This window comes from Arvicanthis niloticus, chromosome 23 (genome assembly GCF_011762505.2).
Source record: "Arvicanthis niloticus isolate mArvNil1 chromosome 23, mArvNil1.pat.X, whole genome shotgun sequence".
Lineage (NCBI taxonomy): Eukaryota > Metazoa > Chordata > Mammalia > Rodentia > Muridae > Arvicanthis > Arvicanthis niloticus.
The window spans coordinates 16,081,038-16,108,007 of record NC_133430.1 but is presented as its reverse complement, the minus strand read 5'-3'; the positions used below and the strand labels follow the sequence as shown (position 1 = coordinate 16,108,007).

General features: G+C 41.4%; 1 protein-coding gene across 2 annotated transcripts in view; it reads left to right on the top strand.

Moving 5' to 3' along the window:
- The window catches only part of Golga5 (golgin A5), a 29,683-nt gene extending 5,143 nt beyond the window's left edge, over nucleotides 1-24,540 (top strand). For both annotated transcript variants that reach the window (XM_076921354.1, XM_076921353.1), the window contains exons 3-13: nucleotides 405-629; nucleotides 1,909-2,128; nucleotides 2,568-2,691; nucleotides 4,699-4,902; nucleotides 9,949-10,119; nucleotides 12,344-12,472; nucleotides 15,124-15,222; nucleotides 17,882-18,107; nucleotides 19,605-19,710; nucleotides 21,570-21,633; nucleotides 24,079-24,540. In XM_076921354.1, coding sequence (XP_076777469.1) covers nucleotides 405-629; nucleotides 1,909-2,128; nucleotides 2,568-2,691; nucleotides 4,699-4,902; nucleotides 9,949-10,119; nucleotides 12,344-12,472; nucleotides 15,124-15,222; nucleotides 17,882-18,107; nucleotides 19,605-19,710; nucleotides 21,570-21,633; nucleotides 24,079-24,159 — 1,649 coding nt within the window. In that variant the 3' untranslated portion in view covers nucleotides 24,160-24,540. The remainder of the gene's footprint in view (nucleotides 1-404; nucleotides 630-1,908; nucleotides 2,129-2,567; nucleotides 2,692-4,698; nucleotides 4,903-9,948; nucleotides 10,120-12,343; nucleotides 12,473-15,123; nucleotides 15,223-17,881; nucleotides 18,108-19,604; nucleotides 19,711-21,569; nucleotides 21,634-24,078) is intronic.
- Nucleotides 24,541-26,970: the final 2,430 nt, after the last annotated feature.

Here is a 26,970-nt window from a genome sequence, read left to right as displayed (position 1 = left end):
TTTTTTCTTCTGGAAAAAAGAAAACTCAGAGTTTATCTCTGGCAGCCAGAGGCAGTTGGATCTCTGTGAGTTTGAGGTTGGCCTGGTCTACAAAGTAAGTTCCAGGCATCCAGGGCTGTTACACTTAAAAACCCTGTCTCGGAAAAAAAAAATTTTTTTTTTTCTCTGTCTTCTTCCCAGAAGTGGTTTATATTCTGTCCTCTTTCTTCTAGTGTGTCTAGACTTTGAGGAACTTTATAAGTCTGTAGATTCCACTTGTAAGAATATATTTTTATTAGAAGGGTATCTGTTGAGAAGTAATAGTATTTTTCTGGGATCCAAACTATAGCAGCCTTCCAGAAGCAAATGACTGCTGCTTGCATAGTGACTATATTATTGTATGCAATTGTGTTCTTGTTTTCCAGAAGTGAACAGTTCTGATTCTGTGCCTGAAGTTCACAAGGAATCCTCAGAGGAAAGCCCAGCATCAAATGCTACCAGCATGGAGCACAGCTCTGCACTCAGTGATGGTAGCAGGTCACACGAGCTGTCTAATCTCCGACTGGAAAATCAGTTGCTCAGGAATGAAGTCCAGTCTTTAAATCAGGAAATGGCCTCATTACTTCAGAGATCCAAAGAAACTCAAGAAGGTAGAACCTTAATGGGTCTTGTGAAATGTTATTTCCATGGAAATGTAGGGTCTAAATTTAGAAATAGAACCAGTTCTTCTACGAGCATAAAATAGAATCTTGACTAGTTTAGACTCTTAAGAAACCACTAAATTAAAAAAATAAAATAATGAAGGATAGAGTATAACCCTGTAGCCCAGGCTAGCCTCAGATTCAATGCAGTCTTGTCTTTCTGTTTCAACCCGACAAGTACTGGGTTCACATGTATAAATTATTAAATTTAAGAACCAGTAGAAACCAGATATTAATAATCCTCTAATTATTTATTCAGAACTTTAAAGATTTATTTATTTGTTTATATTATGTATGAGTACACTGTAGGTATTTTTAGACACAGCAGAAAAGAGCATTGGATCTTAATATATATGGTTGTGAGCCACCATGTGGTTGCTGGGAATTGACCTCTGGAAGAACAGTCAGTGCTCTTAACCTCTGAGCTGTCTCTCCAGCCCTATTCTGAACTTTAAAGGAGAACTATTTCATGAACCAAAGTTAAAGTATGCAAAGTGTTACACTAGTAGGTATGGCCTCAATGTTACCACTCCAGGGACCATAAAAGAACATGGAAACCAATGGGAATAATGACTTCCAGAAATGTGCAGTGACATGATCTGTAAGTAGAAAACCCTCTAATTCTTTAGAAATGATTAATTTTTTTTAAAGTTGGGACTGGAGACATGGCTCAGTAGGTAAGAGAATTGACTGCTCTTCCTGAGGAGCTCAGTTCTGCTCCGAACACCCACATCGTGGGTCAAAACCATCTATAACTCTAATTCTAGGGGTCTGAGGCCCTTTGCTGATCTCTAAGAGCATGTGGCATGTATGTGGTGAATAAACATACATGCAGACAAACTCCCATACACATTTAAATAAATAAATCTTTTAGAAAAATAACTTTGGGTCTGTGGTGTGGTATTGACAGGGTGTGTGAGTATGTGTGGCTGAGGAGAGAGGAAAGAGACAGGAAATGCTTATCCTGCTTCCAGTGAGGCCCAGTGAGAACAGCGCAATTGAGCGGTAGGAAGTTTTCTTTAGGCATGAAACAAGGCCAGGGGGGCATAATAAGGTTATTAAAAACTGACTAGGAAATGTAGATATGAAATAGAATATTTTCTGAAACTCTGTAAAATTTTTTTCAAATCTTTAAAAATTGTTTTTGGTGGTCAACTACATATATCACTGTGTATACCATGAAAATATGTGTTGTTTTGCTTGACTTAAGAAATTTTATTTTTTATAGAATTAAATAAGGCAAGAGTAAGAGTTGAAAAATGGAATGTTGACAATTCAAAGAGTGATCGAATAACTCGGGAACTGCGAGCACAAGTCGATGACCTCACTGAAGCCGTGGCTGCAAAGGACTCCCAGCTGGCTGTCCTCAAAGTGCGGCTGCAGGAGGCTGACCAGGTGCTGAGCTCCCGCACAGAAGCACTGGAAGCCTTACAGAGTGAAAAATCACGGTAGGTCATTCTGCTAATACAGAAGAGGCAAGCTGGAGTGTATAAGTATGGAAATATCGAAGTGTTTTCCAACTTACAAAGAACCACCTTTTAGAAATTTACCGGAGGGAAGATTTCTTAATAAAGTTGGAAATGTGAATGATTAAAATGGATTCACTTTTTTTGACCCTTGAGATACATGGTTAGCAAATTCTAAATTTAAGAGTATTTGAAAAGCATAATGCCATCCATTATTTAATATATGGTATAATGCCATCCATTATTTAATATATGGTATGTACTTATATGTGGCCTAAAAATATTCTGTTAAGAATGTCTTAGACCATCTTTATTTGACTAATGTATAGGTGCTCTAAGAATTATGGTACCTGATTGCCTGTTCCCTGTGGAAATGCATTCTTTCATATGATGAAATTTTATTTTATTTTATTTTTTTTAGAATAATGCAGGATCACAATGAAGGTAGTAGCCTACAGAATCAAGCTCTGCAAACTCTTCAAGAGAGGCTGCATGAAACGGATGCGACTCTAAAGAGAGAGCAAGAGAGCTACAAACAAATGCAGGTTAGAGGGGAGATACTGTGTGTGTCCTCTCGGTACAGAGAGAGGGAGGGATGCCTCTGTCCTTCATAGCACCTCAGTTCATCAGCAGAATTTTACTATGCATTTTGTCAAACAGAAACCTGGATATTTGGAAAAATTATCTTAATCCTTGCTAAATTATTTTTATTTGGAAGAAAATTAAAATGGTTAATAGTCATCAGAGCTGTGCATCTGCCAATCAATTTAGATGTAACAATCATTGCTATTATTTCACTAAGTGGTAGTTTGTGGCATCTTATCTATTTAGTCTTGTCTAGTTCTAGTTTAACCTGATTGGTTTATTTCAAGAGAAAATTGTTTTGTTGTTGTTGTTTGGTTTGTTTTTTTTTTAATTTTGCTTTTTCATTTGTTTGTTTTTTGTCTTTAGAGACAGGGTTTCTTTGTGTAGCCCTGGCTATTCTGGAACTTGCTCTATAGACCAGACTGGCCTCGAACTCAGAGATCTGCCTGCCTCTGCTGAAATTAAAGGTGTGTGCCACCATACCTGGTTTACAGCTTTACTTTAAAGCTGTTTTTATGTGTAGTTTAACCTTGAGAGTTTCCTGTCTGAATCCAGTGAAGGCATTAGTGTTTGGGGGCTGCTTTGTTTTTGTTTTTATATTGTTTCTGAGACAGGGTCTCACCATGTAGCCTTTGCTGCCCTGGGACTCATTATGTAGATCAGGCTAGCCTCAAACTTGGAGATCTGCTTGCTCTGCCTCTTGGTGCTGGGGTCCAGGGCATGTCCAGTTTAAGTGGTTTATTTTTATAATACTCAAGGGTAAAACCAATGATGAGCCACGGTTGCAAAATCTTATTTTATATCTATAAACATTCTAAAAAAAAAAAATCTGAGGTACTTCTTTCTGGTCCTGGCAAATTTTTGATAAGGGGCAAACAACCTGTGTTTCAACATTTAATTCATATTTAAAAATATAAGTAAGATATTTTACATTCTCTTCTGTCTTCTGAGTCTTTAAAACATTGTGTGCCTTATACTTACAGCACATTGCAATTTCAACACTCAGATATTGAAACTTTATTCAGGGATATTTGGTCTGTACTTAGATTCCTTAAAATTTACAAATGAACAAGAGTCATATTACCTAAGTTGTTTTAAAAATATTCAGAAGTTTTTCTAAGAACAGGCACTTCTTCAAGAAGCTACATATAGAGACATAGAATTCACATATGGTCTAACAGTTCTGTTTTAGGTATCTGCCCCAGAGATTAAAAATGTATGTTCACATAAAATTTTGTTGATTATGTGTAGAGCAATCTTCGTATCTGGGAAAGCTAGAAATACAAATGGCATTTGCTGCTAGGACAAACAGGTTGTGGGATGTTGATACGAGGAAATCCCACTGAGGCCATAGAGATGTAATGAAGCAGGGTCTGGTGAGATCACTTACTATGTTGTGTGCTGTGTCAGCACAAGGACCTGAGTTGGGATTCATGTGAAAAGGTGGACATGGTAGCACAAGTCTGCAACCTCAGCTCTGGGTTAGCAGGAGACAGGCAGATTCCTGCAGCTCTCTGGCCAGCTAGTTTAGCCATGGTGAGCTCCAGGTTCAGAGAAAAACTGCCTCAAAAATAAATTAATTAAAATAAAATAAAATGTGGTCCTCACTAACCTGCTGACGGGTACTTCTCATTGTAGCAACCGTTTTACCTCAGTCTCTGAAGTACTAAAGTTAGGTGTGCAACGCTGTATCTGGCTCACCTGTCATATTTCTTAGAAAACAGATCCCCACTACCAGAGTTGGAAATTACAGTTCACAAAGCCTAGAAAAGACCTTGTAGCACCTTGAACAAACTCTTAGTTGACTTTTAATGTATTGCTATGCTTGGGAGCCACAACTTTATATTTTTCTATTTTTTACTCCTCATTTTTTAGTCAGAGCTAGTAAATCCCCTTAAGATATCTTAATTCATGGTTGTAAGTATATTTCAAGATAAATGATAGAACATATATAAAATTTACCACAGAGTGAGTTTGCTGCACGCCTTAACAAAATGGAAGTGGAACGTCAGAATTTGGCAGAAGCAGTTACTCTGGCAGAAAGGAAGTACTCCGAGGAAAAGAAGAAGGTTGAGGAGCTCCAGCAGCAAGTTAAGCTACACAGGTCGAGTGTGGAGTCGGCTAAGCAGGAGTTAGTTGACTACAAGCAGAAAGCTACAAGGATACTCCAAGTAAGCACGAGTGCACGCCCTGGTGTGCCCCTGGCGGGGAGACGCCAGCCCACTACACACTGGGGCATGTGTTGGCTGCAGTGCCCTGCTACATCCTGAACTCTGATGAAAAGGGTGGAAATTCTCCATCTTACACTGCTTGCTTGGTCAGATCTTCATCTCTGATGACACTGTTGTTGCTAAGCAGCTATATTATGCTCCTTTGGTTCCTATAAAAACTGTAGTCACCAATGCAGCTCTCAACATTTCATCCAAGAGAAAACATGTGCTTTCATTTGTACTTAGTAGTCTGTCTGTCTGCTTGGAGTCTGTCTGCTTGCTTCAATTTGAGTTGTTTTTTTGTTCTTATGAGTTTGTATCTATTGCTACTGTGTCTTAGCTCATGAAAGCATGTGGTGGTCACTAGTGGAAGAAAGAAGACTAGATTGGACCCCTCCCACAAGAGAAAAAAATAAGTTTTTTTGCTTTTGTTTTGCTTTGTTGTAGCCCTTTGAACTGCCCGTTCTGTCTCAATTCAAATGTATCAGAATGCCTGGAGCTATGATGTCTTTATTTATTAAGTACTTGTTCTCTTTGTTTCATCATATAATTTCTGTCTATCACATTTCTAAAATTATCTTCTCAAAAAGGTCTAGAATGGGGCTAGAGAGATGGCTCAGTGCTTAAGGGCACCATCTGTTCTTCTAGAGGTCCTGAGTTCAATTCCCAACAATCACATGGTGGCTCACGACCATCTGTAATGAGATCTGATGCCCTCTTTTGGTGTGTCTGAAGATAGTGACAGTGCACTCATATACATAAAATAAATAAATCTTTTAAAAAAAAGAAAAGAAAGAAAGAAAAGAAACGGTTTAAAAAAAAAGAAAAGATTTTTTTTAAATTTCTAGAATGACCTGAATTTATGTTCTGTGTTATATGTTAATGTTGTTTGCATACATCTTGACTTTGAAAACACAGTTGGCTGTGTTATTCTCCCTCTATCTTGGAGATCCTGTCTTCTGTGCCACATACCACCTTGTCTCCTATTTTGTCCTCCTGTCATTGTCTCCAGCTCTCTTCCCAGGCCCCGAAGACTAAACGTGCCTTAGGTCCTGTCCTTAACCCTCTTCCCTGCCTCATACTGCTGTATGCTCATTTTGCTTCTACCTGTCTCCTCAGGAGACTTCAAACATGTCTCTACTCACCTCCTGACCTCTGGTTCTTGCTGCTTGCTCTTTAGGTGTTGGGAGTCTTAACTCCTCAACCAGCTTCCTCCTTGTTTTGTCCTGGTAAATATTACTGTCAAACAATAGTAAAGTATGAACCCACACACCCACACAGTCATTTATAAAACTTCAGTTGTTGTTGTTGTTTTTTTTTTTTCTTTTGATTTAAGGGCACATTCAGCTTAGCAGAATTTTAAAAATCAAAATAATTGACAGGGTAAAGTCATTGATGCAATACAATGAGACTTGAGGAAGAGAAAAAAGCCTTTAAGTGCCCAGGGATGCCAGGGTTCACTGCACTGAGCTGACACTCTAAAGAGAACCTTGAAGGATAGATATGAAGGCTCACACAAGGGTAGAGATTTCAGATAAGAAGCTGTGCCCGAGGCAGCAGTCCTGAGAGAACATGATACGCCTGGGGAACTAGTGCTCATGCTGGAGCGTAACAGAGATCAGGTGATAGGGATGAAATGCAGTGATGGGCTGGAAGCAGATTATGGAGGCCCATGCAGGTTGGTTTTATCCTGTAGGTTAGCAGGGAGAGGTTCTAAAGAAGCTGAGTAGCAGTATAAGATTGGAAATTAAGCTGCCTAGCACCAGTGAAGAACTTAGGCTAGAGCTGGACATTTTCTTGCTCATTTGCATCCCAAAACAATATTTGGTACTCAAGAAATGTAATGCAGAAACAGGTGAGATAGTGGATCAGAGGCAGGCGGATGCTAACAGGTGATTGGAGGTTCATGAAGTGAGCATGGCGAGTGGGGGTAGCTAATAGGTAGATGATAGAATATTTGAGAAATTTACATTGAAAATTTAATCAGCGAGAAAGGAAAGAAGTCAAATGGAATCTGGGATGACTCTGGGTTTCTGTTTGCATGTAAGGATGTTTCTTGTCCTCTGAAGGCACAAATAGGAATGACAACATGTTAGGGTTGAAGGGTTATGACAGATTATGAAGAGGTCAAGAAACTGATGTGACGTTGAAGTGAATGTCAGAAAGGTAATTAGAAGTTTAAGCCTGAAGCTCAGCAGAGAGGTACGGCATTAGCCATGGGAGATGGTGTCAAGAGTGTAGTATGCAGCTTGAGAGAAGGCCTAGGGTTAATTACATAATTTTAAACATCAGCGTTTACAAACTGGGCAAAGAAAACTCCCCAAAAGAGTGGCCAGTATTTGGAGAACTGTTGAGGACCGCTCTATCAGTGTTGGAACCCGCACTGCCAAAAGCCTTAGGGGCTAAATTGTTAGAGCCTGCACTGCCCCAAGCTACTCCAGTCTGTAGGTCAGGGTTCAGCAAGAGAGAGAGTGAGGATAGACACGAGGAATGGAGACCAGACAGAGTGTGATTCAATCCCGTTTATTCTTCAGTCTCTCTTCTTCTCTCTTAAGTCCCAAGTCTTGAGTTCCTAGTTTCTAGTTCCTAGTTCCTAGTGCCTAGTGCCTCCAAGTTCCAAGTGTCTTCTTCCTCAATGCCTAATTCCTACTCCAAGTTGTACTCTAAGTTGTACTCTCTAACCTAATTCCTAGTTCCAAGTTGTACTGCCTAATGTCTAATAACTAACTCCAAGTTGTACTGAACTCTTCTGTCTGCCTCTCACCTTTTATATGTCTCACTTCTTAGCCACGCCTCTAAGTCATGCCTTTAAGTCATGCCCTTAGGCCTTGTCTCTAAATCTGATCTCTAAGTCACACCCTTAAGTCTAAATCACAGCTTTAAGTCTCACACACCCAAGGGAAGATCCTGGGTATCTAACGCAAGATGTTATCAGAGTGTTCTCAGCTGTTGTAGGCTAATGTAATCAAATCTCTTGTCAGGGTATATGGCTCAAGATGGCTGCAAGGATGATAGCCACCTTCTGTCAGCTCCCCACAGAGAACCAGGAAGAAGCTGGGCCAGGGGAGAGAGTTAGGCAGCTTCTGTAACTTGATAACGGCTAAATAGAATTCTTGGATTTGGCATATGGAATCCCTGGGATTCTCAAAAAGGGGAGGTGAAGACCTAAAGGCAGTGACAGCTTAGTTGGCAACATAACAAAAGGCCATAGCTAGATGGAGATTTGAGGGTCTTATGATTGTAGTGGGAGACAGTTTATAAACAGAGATGTTCAGTGTATCAAATTTGAAAAAATAAAGTCCAAAGAAATGGAAATACCTATAGTTCTACCATTTTAAAAAGGAAAAATTCTTGGGCTGGAGCGATGGCTCAGCAGTTAAGAGCACTGACTGCTCTTCTAGAGGTCCTGAGTTCAATTCCCACCAATCACATGGTGGTTTACAACCATCTGTAATGGGATCTGATGCCCTCTTCTGGTGTGTCTGAAGACAGCGACAGTGTACTCATAGACATAAAAATAAACAAGTCTTTAAAAAGAAAAGGAAAATCTTTTTTGAAAGAGGAATAACTAAAATTCTGTACTCAAAGATTTACTTCTTACTAGTTGAGAACGGGAACTTTATACATTGGTCTTCATTAGATCATCTGAGGTCTTCATAAAGGGAGCCACAGGTTTTTCTGTAAAGGACCACATAATAACTATTATATATTCTGTGGGCTAAATGGTTATCATTGTATAGTCTTTGGTTTTACTTCTTATAATCCATTTGAAATGTGAAAAAAAAAATGTTTAGCTTTTGAGCTGTACAGGAACTGGCCAGATAGGCCCATGGACCATGGTTTGCACACGTGCTATACCACACTGCCTGGTCAACCCTCCTGAAATGCTCTTTGTCACAGCACTTCCCTGCTCACTGGTAATTTGATCCAGCCTACTAAGTCAAATGAAATAATTAGGCCTCCAGATAAGTTGGCACCTGCCTGTTACTTTGGCACTTAGGATGCTGAAGCAGGATTTTGACCAGTTCAAGGCCAACCAGGACTACAATGCAAGACTCTATCTCAAACAAAACAAAAATAAATAAAATTTAGCCTGGCATCACCCACATGAACTCCCCAAGCTGCCTCCCATAGTGCTTTCCCATATGCCGCCACACTTGTGTGTTTCTCCGTATGTTTTGAATATGCTATATCTCAGTGTCACTGGACATGCTGTCAGGCAAAGTGTCCTGTCCAGCTCAGAACTCTGAGTAATCTGACCAATTCCCCCTTGAGTGAATTTATTGCTTTCTTCTGCTGGCGCTACTAATTTCCTGTTTAATTTGTGAAGCAGAGGGTGCTTTTCAACGGGGACATTATCTTTATCTCATGGGGCTCTTAGTGCAGTGCCAAGTGCATTATATATGCTCCTTAAGCATAAGTTGAAGTATTCTTGGGAAAAGAAGAATAAGAAAAAATAAGAGGGAAATCTTATGAACCATTTGCAACTATAACACAATCATGGGATCTAAGGTCCAGGAACAGAACAGCAAGGATCTCTTGCAAATTTATCCCTCCAGCTTCAGTAAGCTGTGGATTCCCTCTGTGGATAAATGTCTGGGGGCTTTGTTTCTGTATGGTGAGATGACACTATGTAAGCTAATGGAACAATGCTCGGCGGAGAAGTGCACTTAGCATGTGTGTGGCCCTGGACTCAGTCTCTGGCATCATAAAAAGAAATAATAAATAAAATGAAGTAAAGTACAAGCTAGGGTCTGAGTAGATGGTTCGGAAGCTAAGAGCACTGGTTGCTCTTAGAGAGGCTTTAGTTCCCAGTGCCTACCTGGTGGCTTACCATCTGTACTAGTTCTAGAGGATTTGATACCCTCTTCTGACCTCTGATAACCAGGCCTTATACCAGATATACAGATATGCTTATAGGCAAGATACTTAAACAGGTATAATAAATCTTAAAAAAAATTAAGCTGATAACCTCTTCACTTAATTATACTCTCTGTTTCACAACAGTCTAAAGAAAAACTGATCAACAGCTTAAAGGAAGGCTCGAGTTTTGAAGGCCTAGATAGCAGCACTGCGAGCAGCATGGAGCTGGAAGAACTTCGGCACGAGAAGGAGATGCAGAAGGAGGAGATCCAGAAGCTCATGGGCCAGATACATCAGCTGAGATCTGAGCTGCAGGTAACTCATTGTTCAGCATCCCAGACAATCATTTCCCCCGGCTACATCAGTTTGAAAACAGGTCGTGATTCTGTATTTTAGGGGGAGGTGGCATTATTAAAACAGTGTGTTTCATCCTGCTAGGATGTTAATTACCATGCAGAACTATGTCTACAGGAGTAGATTTCTTGTCTGTTGACTGACTGTAACTCCAAGGGGTAACAAATACATGTGAAGTGTGAACCAGATGCTGCCATGTGCTTAAGCCGAAAGTTGCACCAGGAAACCGACAAGGATCTTTAAATGTTAGAGTTTAAATTCTGCTACTTAAAAGTAAATTAGTTTGGGTTTTTCTATAAAACTGAAATGTTTCCTTGCATTAGCATGGGTTCAGAAACTAATTACAGTCTTATGCATAGTCTTATAATTGTAGTTTGAGTATAAGTGCTGTGTTTAATCTAAAAGTAACAATCCGGGGATGTGACTCAGTAACAGCTTGCTTGCCTAGCATTTGGGAGCCCTCGGTCCATTCCCCTAGCACAAAACAACAAGCTGGGCCATTTCCTCCACATAAAGAGGGGGTCTTTGACACAGATCTCATAGGTATAGTCTCTGATGATAGATTAAATGCAGGGTAATGAGCCTTCTAGTCTTTTCTAAGTCGAATCATTTAAAATTTGTAAATATATATGAATTTCAAAGAATTTAGTCATGTCAAATTAGAAATTGTATAGATACTAAATTTACTCATTATCTGTTCAATCCTTTTTGGGGTAAAAAACCATAAGAACAACTTGTAATATTTCATCGCAGCACCGTGAATGACACTGACCCATTTTTTTTTTTACCCCTGCTGAAGAAGTTTAGAAAATCTGTATTAGATCTATAAGAAGCATTACATCCAGTAAAACAAAGAAGCCATTAGTTGAGCTGGGGATCTGGCTCAGCAGATAAAGGCACGAGCTGTCCAAGCTTGACAAGTGGAGCTCAGTTCCCAGAACCTACATAAAGGTAGAAGGAAGCAGCCGACTCCACTTGGCCCTTTTACCCACATAATACATGGTGGCGGGCATGCCCTTCATCATTCACAGACATCATCAATAAATTCTTAATTAAAAATAGATATACATATCAAATGTTAAAAAGTTGCTAGTAATCGTTATGTTAAATTTACTGAGCACTTAATGTCGCCACACTGGACACCTGTCCTAACCTATTCTTCCTTGTAGCCCAGAGAGGGAGGTGTTATTCTCTTTTTATTGTTGAAGAAATTTAGGCACAGAGAAGAAACCAGCTGATGAAGTGCTAGAGCTCAGATCCCAAACGCATGCTCTTAGCCACTGTGGGCTCTGTCTGACTGAAGAGCTGCCTGAGTGGGGAGAGCTGCTGGCAAGGATTAATTTGCTACCCCATGAACTCCAAAGCTGGGAAAATTGTTACTGCTTTTCCTTTGATTCCACAAAAGTGTGTGAGTTTGGAGGGTTGTGTTGTCTGGTTCAAGAGTTTGAAGAGATGCTACATGAGTAAAGACAGTGCTTCAAAGGATGAGGTGCAGGAGGTTGACCTGTGTGGAGAAATACAGGAACCTGGAGCTCTGTTCTCTGTACAGGAGGATTTGTTTGTTTAGTTTCATTTCTCAAGACAGCGTTTCTTTTGTGTAGTCTTGACTCTCCTGGAACTTGATCTTTAAACCAGACTGGCCTCGAACTCACAGATCCATCTGCTTCTGCCTTTCCAAGTTCTGGGATTAAAGGCATGCACCACTCCTTCTAGCTTGCTTTTGAGTTTGAAAAAATGTGACTAAGAAATATGGGAAGGTACAAAATTGGGTAGATAGAAGCAGCTCACGTGCTAACTTTGGTAATGTCAGGATAAATACTCTCTCTGTGCGCTGATGGGTGGTGCACACACTATTCACAGCCTACAGCAACAGAACTACTAGAGTGAAGTTGCTTTTGGTGGTGTTCTTTGAAAGTGTTAACTTTTCAATAGAGGCCTGAGTCGCCTAGCAGACTACTGCTCAAATAAGGCGAGGCGGTTTGTGAGCCAGGCAGCTGGGGCATCCTGGTCATTCACTCACTGCTAGCTAAATTACATAGTAAAAGTATCTGATTTAATTCCTCTGATCCCTTATTCCTCGGGGAACTGCTGAGCCCAGTACACAGGATGTGATGTTGTTCAGTACCTGTTGAATAGAACCCTTTTTTTTTTTTTTTTTTGCTTTCACATGTATGGTTCTTCTTAGGATATGGAGGCTCAGCAGGTCAGTGAAGCTGAATCAGCAAGAGAACAGTTACAAGATCTGCAAGACCAGATAGCTAAGCAGAAGGCATCTAAGCAAGAGCTGGAGACAGAGCTGGACCGAATGAAACAGGTAAGGAGAGGGCACCTCCCAAGAAAGCTTGTTACACGGGCTCCTCCTTCCATCCCACCCTCTCTGGTTTGAGGTTTTGTTTGCTTGCTTGTTTGTTTTTTTAATGTTTATCCTTATTGTTTATATGCATGATATTTTATTATAGGCACATGCATGATATCACATGTGCCACTGCTTGTTGTAGAATTCAAAGGACAACAACTTTGTGCTGTTGGTTCTCTCCTTCTGTGTTTGCATAGGTTCTGGGTATTGATTGAATTCAGGCTGTCAGACTGGATGGAAGTGCCTTTACCAACTGAGCCTCTTCTCACTCTCTCACTTTTGGTGGGGGTAGGGGGCATGGATTAAAGGCATGAACCCCTCTTGTTTGTTTTTTTAAAATAGGGTTTCTCTATGTAGTACTAGCTTTCTTGGAACTCTGTAGACCAGGCTGGCTCACAGATTCCCACCTAGCTGCTGTGTCCTCTGTCTCCCAAGTTCTGGGATTTGTTTGTTTGTTTGTTTGTTTTTAAGGTTTATTTATTTTTGAGGCTCGTGTGCTAGTATATACACAGGTATGTGTGCAGGTTCATGACCCTGTGCAGGTGCACATGCTAGAGATCAGGTGGCCTCCTCTATCACTTTTTAAAAAATTGTTGTTTGTTTGTTTGTTTGTTTGTTTATTTTAATATATGAGTGTTCTGCTGCTTGTACACCTGCATGCCAGAAGAGAGCATCAGATCCCCCTAGAGATGGCTATGGGCCACCATGTGGTTGTTGGGAATTGAACTCAGGATCTCTGGAAGTGTTAACAGCCAGTAGTACTCTTAACTGCTGAGCCATCTCACCAGCTCCCGTGTTTGTTTGTTTGTTTGTTTGTTTGGAACAGGGTTTCTTTATGTAGCCCTGGCTGTCCTGGAACTCACTCTGTAGTTTAGGCTGGCTTCCAATTCAGAGAACCATCTGCCTCTGCCTCCTAAGTGCTGGGATTAAAGGTTTGTGCCACTACTGCCTGGCCCTCTGTCACTTTCTACTTATTCCTTTGAGACAGCATCTTTTCCTAAGCTTGGGGCTCTTGTTATCTCAGCTTAGCTAGAGCCGGCAAACCCTTGTGATCCTCCTCCACTCAGAGTTGGGGCTACAGGACACCTACCTTGTAAAATGGATGATGGGAGCTGAACTCTAGTCCTCATAATAAAATGTTCTTACCTGCTGCTAATCCATCCCTCTAGCTCATGGTTTGTTGTTGTTGTTGTATTAACAGATGGAAAATTGGGCACAGAATGGTGTTATAACTGCCCAATACTATAAAATGAGTAGAGTTACGGTAAAACCCGTGTCATCAGCTCAGAGCCCAGAATTCTCTCTACTTCGTATGTCTATATCCCATCTGTCTGTCAGGGTGTGTACAAAACACAAAGCATACAGTGCTCATTGCATCCACTTTCCCTGCTAGAAACCTGTTGGTGCCATATTAGCTACTTTCCATTAGTTCCCCAAATCAAATTATTTTACATCAGTATATTGTAGTACATACAGTGGTTTCTATATTGAAGCAGTTGATATTAAACATGTTTATAACCACATTTTCAGAGTAAGATTCAACATCTCATAGTAATATCTACAGACTGTAATCATGTAAAATGATATAGTAATAACTACTACTGTTGTTAGCACTTGCTATCTTATTTCATACAGTAAAAAGTCAGTACCATTTAATTAATAGAAAATTATCCTTGTGATTCTTAGTGTATTATTCATAACATTTCTAATTTTGTATATTTTCAATTCTCTTTATCTTTTCAAGTATATTTGAATTCTTTAAATGAGTTTTTCATTAGGATTTATTATGGAAATAGTATTTAAAATTATTTTGTAAGTGTTAAGAGAAAAACCAAGCAGAGACCTTCAAGGCATGTGTATCATAGGCTGCTTTAGTTAATGTCATTATAAGATTAGCTGTCCTTTCACAGTTGTGTTGCAGTTAATTCAGGGAGCTGCTGTGTATCAAAGGGCAGCAGTCTAATGTGATTGATAGAGGATAATATTCATTTATTATTGGAGATGTTTTCCTGTAACCTCTCTCAAATGATGTTTTTAAAATTATGAAGTAGAGGAACATGAGCTGACTTTAGCTGTAGGCTCCTTACTTATCAGAGATTCTAGATGTAGTATTTAATTTTAGGATTAAATGTGTACCATGTTGAATAATTTCAGCCTTGAATTTGTACAGACCTAGAACATGGAAGAAATCTGATAACTCTTCTGGTAAATCTTTACCAGGCAATCAGCCTTGTACCCACTGAGCCCTTTATATTTTTAAAAAAATTCTTTATGAACATTACATTATTAACAGCATTAATCTTTATTATAGATAGCAAATTTCTTCAGTGTGTTGTCATAACCAGTAATAATACTATTCTATAATAACTCTTACATTCACATATGATGTCCCATTCTTCCTCACTGCTGTAAGGTAAGAGTATTTTGCATTTTCTAGTGATTTATCCTAGTAGCAATGCTTACAGCATCATGCCAACGTGTTGATTTTCCATCAAACCCATGCAGTGCGGTTGTGGCATGAACTGAGTCCTTGGGACGAGTCTTGTGGGCTTGGGCTGTGGAGATGGCACGGAGCACACTCAGACTGGTTTGTTCTCTCCTCACACTAGGAATTCCATTACATGGAGGAAGATCTGCATAGAACAAAGAACACACTGCAAAGCAGGGTTAAAGATCGAGAGGAAGAAATTCAAAAACTGAGGAATCAGGTAGGAATGGGGACAGTGGGTGACCGGAGTTGCTTCAGTAAGGCCTTCTCTTTCCATGTCCTTCAGCATTTTATGTGAGGTTGGGTCTGCTGTAGATGTTCCCTCTTGTACCATTTGAATCTTCTTTTACATACACTAGGGCTTCCTTTTGTAGAAGTGTCTCAAAACCTCTTTATGTGAAATTAGATTTTCTATCTCCAAAACTTCATGGCTTCTCGCCCTGCTGTGTTCATGCTGATTATTATATTCATGGTTTCTTTTTTCTATCAAAAATTTACTGATTGATCTTCACAGTATCAATTAGTAGGACATCTATAAAGTCACAACACGTTTTCTATTCCTTAAAATAGAAAATAATTGCACCTATATATGGTTTTCATTCTTTAAGACTGTTGTTGGGATGCTGGGCAGTGGTGGCGCATGCCTTTAATCCCAGCACTTGGGAGGCAGAGGCAGGAGGATTTCTGAGTTCGAGGCCAGCCTGGTCTACAGAGTGAGTTCCAGGACAGCCAAGGCTATACAGAGAAACCCTGTCTTGAAAAACCAAAAAAAAAAAACCAAAAAAAAAAAAAAAAAAAAAATACTGTTGTTGGGACAATAAAAAAAAATCATTGTCCCTTTTGTAAAGTTTACTTTGGTTTGTTTTTTTTTTTTGGTTTGGTTTTTTGTTTGTTTGTTTGTTTGTTTTTGGGTTTTGGGTTTGTTTGTTTGTTTGTTTGTTTGAGACAGTGTCTCATATTGCAGTCCTAGCTGTTATGGAACTCATTGTGTAGATCAGGCTAGTCTCAAACTCAGAGAGATCTACCTGCCTCTGCCTCTTGCATAGTGGGATTAAGGGCATGTACCACCATAACCAGCCTCAAAGATTGTTTTTGATGAGGCTAGGCTAAAGCTTATAAGGACTAGAAAGAAAGTATCAGATTCTTTTATGCAGTTTAGAAGAAAGATTTCTTAGAGGAGACACAAAAGGCCTAGTCATAGAAAAAACTATAAACTGAATTCATCAAAATTTAAATTTCTGCTTACCAAAAGGCAGTGCAGACTGAAAGGAGGACAGCTGCAGACTGGAAAGGAGGTGCCCAGCACCTCCTCTGCCCTCTTGGAGCTGCCTCAGACATGTCGCACATGGCCAGCTCTGGAAAGCAAACAACCAGTGTAAGAATTCCTGTTGATGGGAAGCTGCCATACCATTGTTGTTAGTGAACAGGAGGCTTGAATGGACCTTCTCCAAAGGGTCAGATGATCTTGTAAGTTGGTGCTCGGGGTCACAGGGTTATCAGGATGAGTCCCACTGCACTCCAAAGACAGTGGCTCAGCTTTGGGGTGAGAAGAAGCCTGTGCTGTGGGCTACTACACAGGACTGGGGAAACTGGCTCTCCCTTCATTTTTGTTTTTAAATTGTAGTTAGTTTGTCTGTCTGTTTGTTTGTTTGTTTGTTTGTTTTTGAGACAAGGTCTTGCTATTTAGTCCTGGGTGACCTTGAATGTACTGTAATCCTTCTGCCTCAACCTCCAAGTTCTAGGCTTACAGTCATGCACCAGCACTTCTTGCAGACAGCTGGCTGTTTCTGGTGAGGTTATCATCGATTGTCCTGTGACTCTAGGTGCATCCCACAAAAACCCTTTGAGTTTTGCATTTATTCATGAACAGTCCAAACTGGAAATAAACCAGGTGATCCTAGAGATGCTTGAATAAACCAGTTGTGAGCTGGTATATACAGGATCTAGAGAGATAGCTCAGTAATTAAGAGCACTGGCTGTTCATCCAGAAGACCTAGGATGCTTGATTCCCAGCGTCTACACGGTGGCTCACAATTATCTGGAACTCCAGTTCCAGTGAACCCTCTTCTGGCCTGCATGAGCACTAGGCATGAGTATGTTGTACAGATATGCATGCAGACAAAACACCCATACACATGAAATCATAAAATAAAAACAAAAAGATAAACATCTATAGAGTAATGTGTTATTCTTCTAGGGAAGTTCACTCACAGGAAACTCAGGAATAGGCAAAAGCAAACTCTGGTGCTAGAGTTGAAAGTGGGTTGTGTATGATGCTGGGAATGGTCTGTTCTGTTTGAAGTCACATGGCTAGGGGATCATAGAGCACTGTCTTTCATGGGACTACACTTCACAGTGCCATACTGTTGAACTGTGGATTTAGAATTGTGCTTAAGACATTTGAACTGTGACCTGTAAACTTGACCATGTCACTGCATTGATAATACAGTATACAGTGTGTCTTCATAGTCACATGTATTCATGATACAAAAGCAGAGCAGAAGCCCAGCCTGATGGGCACCTGCCTGTAACCTCTGTACTCAGGAAGCTGAGGCAGGAGAATCATGAATTGGAGGTCAGCTGAGCTATGTAGTGAGTTTAAAGCTACAAAAGGAGACCATTTCATATCAGCAACATCAACAACAAAGAAGTTAATACACACAACAGTACTACTTGTATACAGTGTATTATATGACTTCAGGAAATATCCCCTTCTTTTACATTCTCTACCTGCCAATGTGTGGCCTACTGATTTAGTTTAAGAATCACTTCTAGCCAGTGAAAAAATCATTATAGAGATTTGAGGACCCAGTTCATGTCCTTTCTATAGCATCCAGCTTAGAGCCTGTGTACTGATTTAGTGAACATTTACCCCTCAGCTTACCAACAAAACTTTAAGCAACAGCAGCCAGTCAGAGCTAGAAAGCCGACTCCATCAGCTAACGGAAACACTCATCCAGAAGCAGACCATGCTGGAGAGCCTCAGCACAGAGAAGAACTCCCTGGTCTTCCAGCTGGAGCGCCTGGAGCAGCAGGTGCACTCTGCCTCTACAGGGCCCAGCAGCGGATCCGCCATTAACATGTCTGGAGTTGACAGTGGTGAAGGTAACCTAGAAAGGACATGGCACCAAAAATATGATCTTGAAAAATTACAGAAAGACTGTTTTTATTGAAAAGAAACTTTCTTTAGTGATTCTTCTCCCAATGTGAGACCTGGGTCCTGTGCCATTAGTAAAATCATCAGAAATATGTGTATTGGAGTAATATCTCATGAGGTTAGACTTGAAGAAAGAGGGCCTAAGATTGGGGAGCACATTGAAATAGTAAGATACTTGACAGGGCAGAGACAAGGGAAGAATTTAGTAGCATAGAAATTTCAGGACAGTTAAAGGAAATATGTTTCCATGGTACCTTAGTAAATGACTGTTAGTGTTGAAGTCTTTATAAATTTGCACGTTTGTGCATGTGTTTTAATTAAGATAGCAAAGTCTGAAGATTATTAAGATGTATATTTAAAAAGAATATGTCAGCACCAATAGCAATACATTGGAGTTTTGTAATTTAAGTAGGGTGGCTGATGAAAAATCCAGTTGAAAAGAGACAGATTATCAGAGTTCCAAAGACTATGATAAGAAAGTGACCCTCGAGAAGGTCTCGAAGAACAGTGTTCCAGTCAGTCAGAAGAGCAGGTGTAAGCTGTGAGGGAGCTGTGTCCCTGGAAGGATCGAGGCTGAGAGTAGTGCCTGATGGATTCAGAGAGCTTAGAGGAAGCTGCAGAGACCTGCACAAGGACGTTAAATAAGGTAGGGTCTGATTGCACTGTACTGGGATGTCTCTGGGTGACGTAGACTTGGTCTGGTGATGTGGTTCAGTGGTGCAGCATTTGCTAACATGTAAGGGACCTGGGTTTTTTCCCCAAGTACCACAAACAAACAAACAAACAAAAACCCCAGAAATCTCAGAGGGCTAAGAGTAAAGGCAGAGAGGCCAGGGTGCCTGTAAGGGATGGTAATTATGATCAGAGTGAGATTACTGAGGGATGGAGGGATGTGAGAATTTACTTGAAAAGTGCGTTGACAGAACTTACTGACAGATTGGATATAAAGCTTGAAAGAAAAGAGTGAAAGATTTGGTCTGAGTGGATGGAAGGGTGGAGTTGTTATTTACTAGGATGGGAAAACATGAAGAGAGGGAGTTTGCCAGGGAGAGAAAGAGGCTGGAATCATAGCTCTAGGTACATGAGCTGGGTGTCCTAATGGATCCAGGAGACAGGAGTAAGCAGTCAGATGGTTAGAGTGGATGGAGCTGGATGTACCCACCTAAGAGCCAGCATCCTCAGCAGTACAGAAGCTAATGGCCTCTCAAAGCCAAAGCCCAGGAATCTGATAGTGTAAAGTTTTTATTGTCAACTAATACTTAGTGGACATTGAAGCATTTTGTTTGGTTGATCTGTGTTGTGGTTTCTTCAACACTGGGGGTAGTCCTTAGAAATTTAGTCTTAAGAAATTCTTCATATAATCTGATACATTTTCAACTCTAGTTTTCTTAGAAAGTCAATTTTAGTGTCACTATATGAATCAATCTGTTCTCTTATTTAAATAGGGGCACGCCTGCGAAATGTTCCTGTTCTTTTTAATGACACAGAAACTAATCTGGCAGGAATGTATGGGAAGGTTCGAAAAGCTGCCAGTTCCATTGACCAATTTAGGTAAGCAGTGCCTCTCAGCGGGAGTGATGGCCCTTAACTATTTTTATAATGTCTTCCAGTTGGTACAGTCACCCTGAGCCCATTGGGCAGAAGTAATGTTTAAAGCAGCAGTTCCCTTATTCCTTTTTGGTACTTCCAAGCTCTGTGAAGTTGCCTTAAGCAGTCTGCCAGCAGTTAAGCACTGTTAAAGTTGTTAATCCTGGCCATCCTTTCTTCAACAAACTCTACCAAGAAGCTGTCATTATGGGGTTGGGGATTTAGCTCAGTGGTAGAGCGCTTGCCTAGCAAGCGCAAGGCCCTGGGTTCAGTCCTCAGCTCTGGGGGGGGGGGGGGGGGAAAGAAGCTGTCATTACTTAATTTAAAGTAGGTATATCTACTTCTCCCTCCATCTTTCCCTCTTTCCCTCCTTCCTTCCCTCATTCCCTCATTCTCTCTCTCTCTCCCCCCCTCTCTCTCTCTCTTTCTCTCTCTCTCTCTCTTACTCTTTCAAGACAGAGACAGAGTTCTCTGTAGCCTGGCCATCCTGAAACCAACTCAGAGATCCACCTGCCTCTGCCTCTCAAGTGTTGGGATTAAAGATGTGAGCCACCATGGATGGCTGAGGCTGTCATCGTTCACTAAAACAAGTCCCAGCCTGTATTAAAGAGACATAGACAGGAACATTGACCTAATGAGGTCAAGACCAGCTTGGGCCGCATAGACAGATCATCTCAAAACTGTGTCATGAGAAAGTGTTCATGTGATGTCTCACCCAGTACTTCATTGTGGATTTGAAGAAAAGATGCTACAATATAGAGCTGAATGTACTCCTTATAGCTTGTGTTTTACACATGTCCATCCACATATTTACAATATGCGTTATATATTTGCATATAAAATTTTTATACAAGCATCTACTTTATAAAGAAAATATTTGAACAGTTTACCTAGAGCTTTGATAAATTTCATACCTAAAAAACCTCTAATATGTCTTTTTTTTTTTTTTTTAGTGTTTATAGTTAGACATGGTCTTAATGAATTGTGTGATAAGACTAATGTTTTCTTAGCCTTTCTGAGTTAGAATAGAGCTGTGGTGTTAAAGAAGAAAAGAGACAGGGAGGGAGAGGGGGTTAGTTCCTGAAGCCACAGGACTTAAAGTCACTGTCTGAGGTGCATGTATTCCCCGTAGAGAACTTTCCTACAGTGCAAGTGTTAGCAGCAGTAAGAGAGGGAAAGGTGTGTTTACACACCTACACACACACACGCACACACACACACGCACGCATGCATATGCACACATATCTTGATAAGGAAAAGCCTGCAAGGAGCTGTGAGCAGTGAGATGGACATCACAGTGCTGTCACTTCACTCATGTCTGCCTGAGTTCGTTCATCCCCTCCTCTCTCCCTCTCTCCCTCTCTCCCTCCTTCCTTCCCTCCCTCCTCTTCCCTTCTTTCAGTATTCTTCTGTTTTGTTTGTTTTGTCTTGTTTTGAGACAGCTTTGTAACTCTGGCCTAGAATCCACTGTACAGTCCAGGCTGGCCTCATACTCCCAGAGATCCACCTGCCGGTGCTGAGGTGAGAGGTGTGTACCACACCTGGCCTTGCCGCAGTTCCTATGGCCTAGTCCTCTGGAAAAGCGTGTGTGTGCAGAAGCCTAGATTAACCATTTCCAAGTAAATGCTTGTCTGAAGTCTTAATTGCTAACTCCAAATAATGATAGAAGTATTTTGTTCGCTGTGACCTTCCTGTGTCACCCCATTTTAAGTGACCTGTGAGTCATTTTTCTGTGGTAGTCACACAAATAGTGTGAGTGAGATTTAAAAACATCAGGAAGATTTGCTTTGAGTATAATTGCCTTTCTCTCATCGTTTGCACAGTATTCGCCTGGGAATTTTTCTCCGAAGATACCCCATAGCACGAGTGTTTGTAATTATCTATATGGTGAGTAATGAAGAAGTAATGTCACACTTGATTTCTGTCTGTTGTTTGAGCTGCTAATCTTTTTTTTTTAACTTTGTGATTATATTTATGTACAGAAAACCCAAGTGTACATTTAACCCAGTTTAGTGGTGAGTTCTTTAGCCTTTGTCTTTTCCAGCTTGGCAATGCTAGCCACAGACTTAGGACCCAGGACGTTGCCTCCCCAGTGGTGGCGGATCTCGTCATATCTGTCATTATAATTGGTCCTCATAGCTTCACCAGCTTAGCCAGAGCACCCTTGTCTTCCGAGTTAACCTGTGTGAAGGCAACAGTGGCACATGGCTTCCTGTGGACCAGGCCTGGCCTTTCCCTTGATGATACAGTAAGGCACCCCCATCTTTTGACACAAGGCAGGCAGGAAAACCACCAGCTCAATGGGGTCTACATCACGGACAGTCACCACCAGCTGAGCCTTCTTGTTCTCCACCAAGGTGGTGACTGTATCGACTCCTGCTCGGAGGACAGGTGGTCTCTTAGTGGGACGTCCCCTTTGCCAGCAGCTTTCTTCTCAGCCCAGGCCAGTAGCCTTTGCTTCTTCTCTTGCTTTGTCTCTGGTCTGTACTTGTGGGCAAGCTTAAGCAGCTGAGTAGCTGTTTGCCTGTCCAGGGCCTGGGTGAACTGGTTAATGGCAGGAGGTACTTTGAGCCTCTTATAAAGGATGGCTCTTTGCCGCTGCAGCCTGATGTAGTGGGGCCACTTAACGAAGCGTATTAGATCTCTTTTGGGCTGGATGTCCTGCCCAATGCTGAAGTTCTTGGGCCTTTTCTCATACAAAGGAGTGACCACCTTTTTGGCCTGTTTCTTGACATTGTGGGGGCGGGGGGGGGGCAGGGCCACCTTCTTCCCCTTGGCCATCCTTCCTTTGGGCGTCTTGCTCGGCTGGAGCAGAGAGCTGAGCTGCTAATCTTACTCGTATGTTACCAATCAACTTTGAAAGAGAATACAGCTCATTTTTGATGGTTAAGCTTTTCTTAAAATACTTTACAAGTTAGCATTTATATTATGTTGAGAACATAAGTGCTCAGAGTTTTCCTGCCCGATAAAATTAGCTGTAATGTAGGTTAATGGTCACTTCATTTTAAGCCTGTCTAATGACAAAAATACAGTGTAGAACAGCTGGTTTATTTTTTATCTTAATTCTGTAAAGTTGCTTTGATTATTTTTATTTGTTTTACTTTATTTTTCTAGAAGGATCTTAAGACCTATGCATTTTCTTCTGGGTTTTTAGTTGCAGAATCAATTGCAATAGTTTGTGGTGTTGGTTTGTGTGTGCTGTGCCTAAAAGCACTCATTGTGCTGAGTGGGGATGTCTTTAAGAGGTTAGGCTGAGTTAAAGCTATTTTCTTAAGAAATAGAAACCTACTTTTAAAAGAAATTTCTGTGTGTCCCACTAGAGGGAAGAGTTATTCCTCTAAATAAAAAGATTTAAGAAAGGAGGATGAATGGGGAGGGAAAAAAAGGAAGGATATCGGAAAGGATTTAGGGTGCACCTTGTAGGAACTGTCTGCTGTGAGTAGACACCATGACTAAGGCAACTCATAGAAGAACAACATTTAATTGGTGCTGACTTACAGGTTCAGTCCATTATCATCAAGGCAGGAACGTGGCAGCATCCAGGCAGGCATGGTGCAGGAGGAGCTGAGAGTTCTACATCTTCATCTGAAGGCTGCTAGGAGAAGACTTCACTTCCAGGAAGCTAGGACGAGGGTCTTAAAGCCCACACCCACAGTGACACACCTACTCCAACAGGGCCACACCTCCAAATAGTGCCACTCCCTGGGCTAAGCGTATTCAAACCATCACAGGGGCTGACTGCCCAGGTACTGGCCTCCACAAGTGCTATGGGTACTGGCTAGTGTCAGATACTGTGTGTTGCATCCTGCAGAGCTTATACACCACAACTGATGGGACTTCCTGGCATTCATACTGCCCCAAGGAAGCCAGAAGTTTGTCACTAACTCAACATCTACCACTGACATGTTGTTCCTCTCAAGTATACTTTCCCGTCTCTTCCTCGACAACGCTGACTAGACTCTCTCAGAACACCAGTCATTAACCGTTGTTCAAAGTCTTGCCAGCTGAAATCTGTCTGTCTAGTGCTGCTAGCCAAGCTCTCTTTGCATAGTTACCTACTAGGTCATTTCTGCAGATACATGCACGTCATGAACATTTGGTGTTCAGGCTCTTCTCTCAGCTGAGAGGTCTGCAGTGTGCAGCTCTGTTCCTGGGCTGATTGGGTCACACGTTTCTCCATTATTCAGCCAGTAAACATGTACTGAGCCCCAGTTGTGTCTACTCTGCTCCAGATGGGTATGAAGACAAGGCATGGTCCCTGTCCTCCCTCTACAGTCCTCAGATAAAGACTGATTTATTGGCCGACACATGAACTGTTTTTTCTCCCTCCAGGCTTTGCTTCATCTCTGGGTCATGATTGTACTGCTGACTTACTCACCAGAAATGCACCATGACCAACCGTATGGCAAGTGAACTGAACCACTGGTTCCCATGAGTGCCTGCCGTTGTCCAGAGCTGGGATCTGCAGAAAGAACAACACTAAGACTGTTTGGAACAGTGCACAAAATGGTTCCATCCTGGAAAGCTTTTACTCTCTGAAGTTATTTCTCTGGTGTCTGACTATTTCCCTATTTCCCTAAGAGTCTCTAAATGCAGACAGTAATTTTACAAATTAAGCTTGACTTTTTCTGAGTTCATTTGCCCTAGATATGTATAGAAAAAGAGAAAAAAAGAGATTTGAGGGTTGTTCACCTCTACAGACCTTTCTATATTTTAGGTGACACTGATTATGGGTTATAATCAGGGAAACTAATTGTATTTAGGGAAAAAATAAAAAGATTTCTTTTTTAATAACTTAGAGTGCTTTATATTTTTATATATTTAACTGCAAATATTTAATTTTTACATGTTAGATTCTTGGTATAATTCTTTTTTTAAATACATAAATAAAATTCACAGTGCATTTTTCTTTTTTAATAACGACCTTAATCCCCTTTACAGACCTTTCTGATGGTTATCAATGGGTGCAGCTAAAAATCACAGCTGCAGTCACTAGGTGGCTGTAGTAGTTCCCCAGTGTGTGTCATGAGGTGTATAACCCGCAGTCACTAGGTGGCTGTAGTAGTTCCCCAGTGTGTGTCATGAGGTGTATAACCTGCAGTCACTAGGTGGCTGTAGTAGTTCCCCAGTGTGTCATGAGGTGTGTAACTTGCAGTCACTAGGTGGCTGTAGTAGTTCCCCAGTGTGTATCTCATGAGGTGTATAACCCCTTCTTGTAGCATGTTGGTGAAGTTTGTTTACCAGTGCTATGGCGGGGATACTACAGTTACAGTGAGTACCCGGTTTTCTGTATGGCCAGCATGATCTTTGAATTGTCTTTTCTCTTTGTCTTCATCTTTAGATTTACACGGTTTTTTGTCACCCAAGTCCTGGCGGCCTCTGTGGCTCTTGGACCGCTAGCGAGTGGGAGCAGTCCCCTCTTGGGCCCGTCTTGATGTGGTCACTTGAATGCCCGCTGAGAACCTTGGTGACATCATTGTCTCAACTTGAACTGGCACATGGGTCATAGAAAGACCTCAGAACCTTGCACATGATGAAATGGGTATTTCCTACTTTTTATAATTAAATATTAGTCATATTTGGGCTTTTGTTTTCAGTGTATCGGAAATGAAAAGGGCAGGATGTTTCACATCATATAAACGGGGGCTTGGCATCGAGCTCAGCCCTGAAATAGGAGATTGATAGCAGGATTCTTCCTGGGGCTGAGCCCTGACAGTCTGAGCTATGGAGTTAGGTCTAGCTCAGAAGAGTAAGGAAGACTTCAGTCTTGTTAATGGATTTTAAGATTTTTTTTTTTTCTCTTCATTTGGAAACATTTCAGGAAAATGATTAAAACCAGGTTCCACCCTTAAATGGAAAACAGCACATGTTCAGCTCTGTGTTGCCAGACTTCCCGTCTTTGTGTAGCCCTGGCTTTTGTTGGGACATCTGTAAGTCTTTTGTCCAGTCTGCACATTCTTGGCTTTGGCAATGTTTGACTAAGTGTTTCCGGTTCTGCACTCACTTGCCTTTAATTGAGTTTCAGATTCATTACTCTTGACCACTCACAAACTGGGCAAGGTAATGTGAAACCTGGACCTCATTAGAAGGCTTGCAGGAACGCCACGCCAGTGTCTTCTTGTGTCCAGTGCATGTAGACAGAGGGATTTCAAACATGCATATATAGTTCCTGGACTGCCTTGTATTGACAGGTGTCAGTTAAAAAACCTTATTTTTAAAATTCCATTTCTAGAAATTGTCCTCTATGAAAACCACCATTTCTACTGCTACAGAGCAAACCTTTCCATGGAAAGATTAAACATATATATATCTGTTGAGTAGCTGGAGAGTCGAAGGTAAAAGGCCCTGAATCCAGCCAATGCCCAGCTTACCTGTGGGGTAGGGCACACTTTTTAGGCCTCACCAAACTCCACCTCCCAATTGCCAGGGATCACCTGAGTGCTGGAAATGACAGAGTGGGCCTCAGTGTGGGTACAAGAAGGCAGGAGGAGCTGAAGCCTAAGAGTCAAGGACCAATGGCCACCACACTTGGGACTATGACTGGCCTTCAGAATCCCAACAGAGAAGCAAATGGACCTCTCCCTTCTTCAGCCTCTTAGAATTAAGGGCTAGAGCTCTCTGAGGAGAAGGAGGCAATCTGCACCAGTGGCTAAAGACCAGTGTAACCACAGAGCTGTACAGCAGACCACTCAAAACCAGCCAGGCCTGTCATTTATAACGGCTCCTTCCCCTTGCTTCACCATATCTCCTGTTAGCCTTACAAAGTTGCTTGTTCCCACTCTGTATCTGACCATGACACATCCAGAGAACCTGTATAAACCAAAAGGGAACAAACACCACTTGAAGTTTCCTATCCCTACCTTCAAGAAGTTCTCCACCTCTTAGGTTTGTTAGATTCCACCATGGCTCCCGTGGTTGAACTCTTGGTGGGTTTTAGAAGGTTGGAGCCCTTAGAGGTAAGCCCTGGCTGGCAGAAGGCCACTAGGGACAGGCCTTGGCCCCACTCCTGTTTTCCCTGTCCACTAAGATAAGAGCAGGCCACTTGTGACTGCACGAACCCAGCCATGGCTTCCCTTCCATGATGGAGGGACCCTCTCAAACCACAAGTCAGAAGAACCTCTCCAGGTATTGCTTTCTGGTATTCTGTCAGCACTGAGAAGAGGAACTATACATTTCAACTCACGACTAACTCTTCCATTAAGACGTGACCTTCAGACAAGCCAT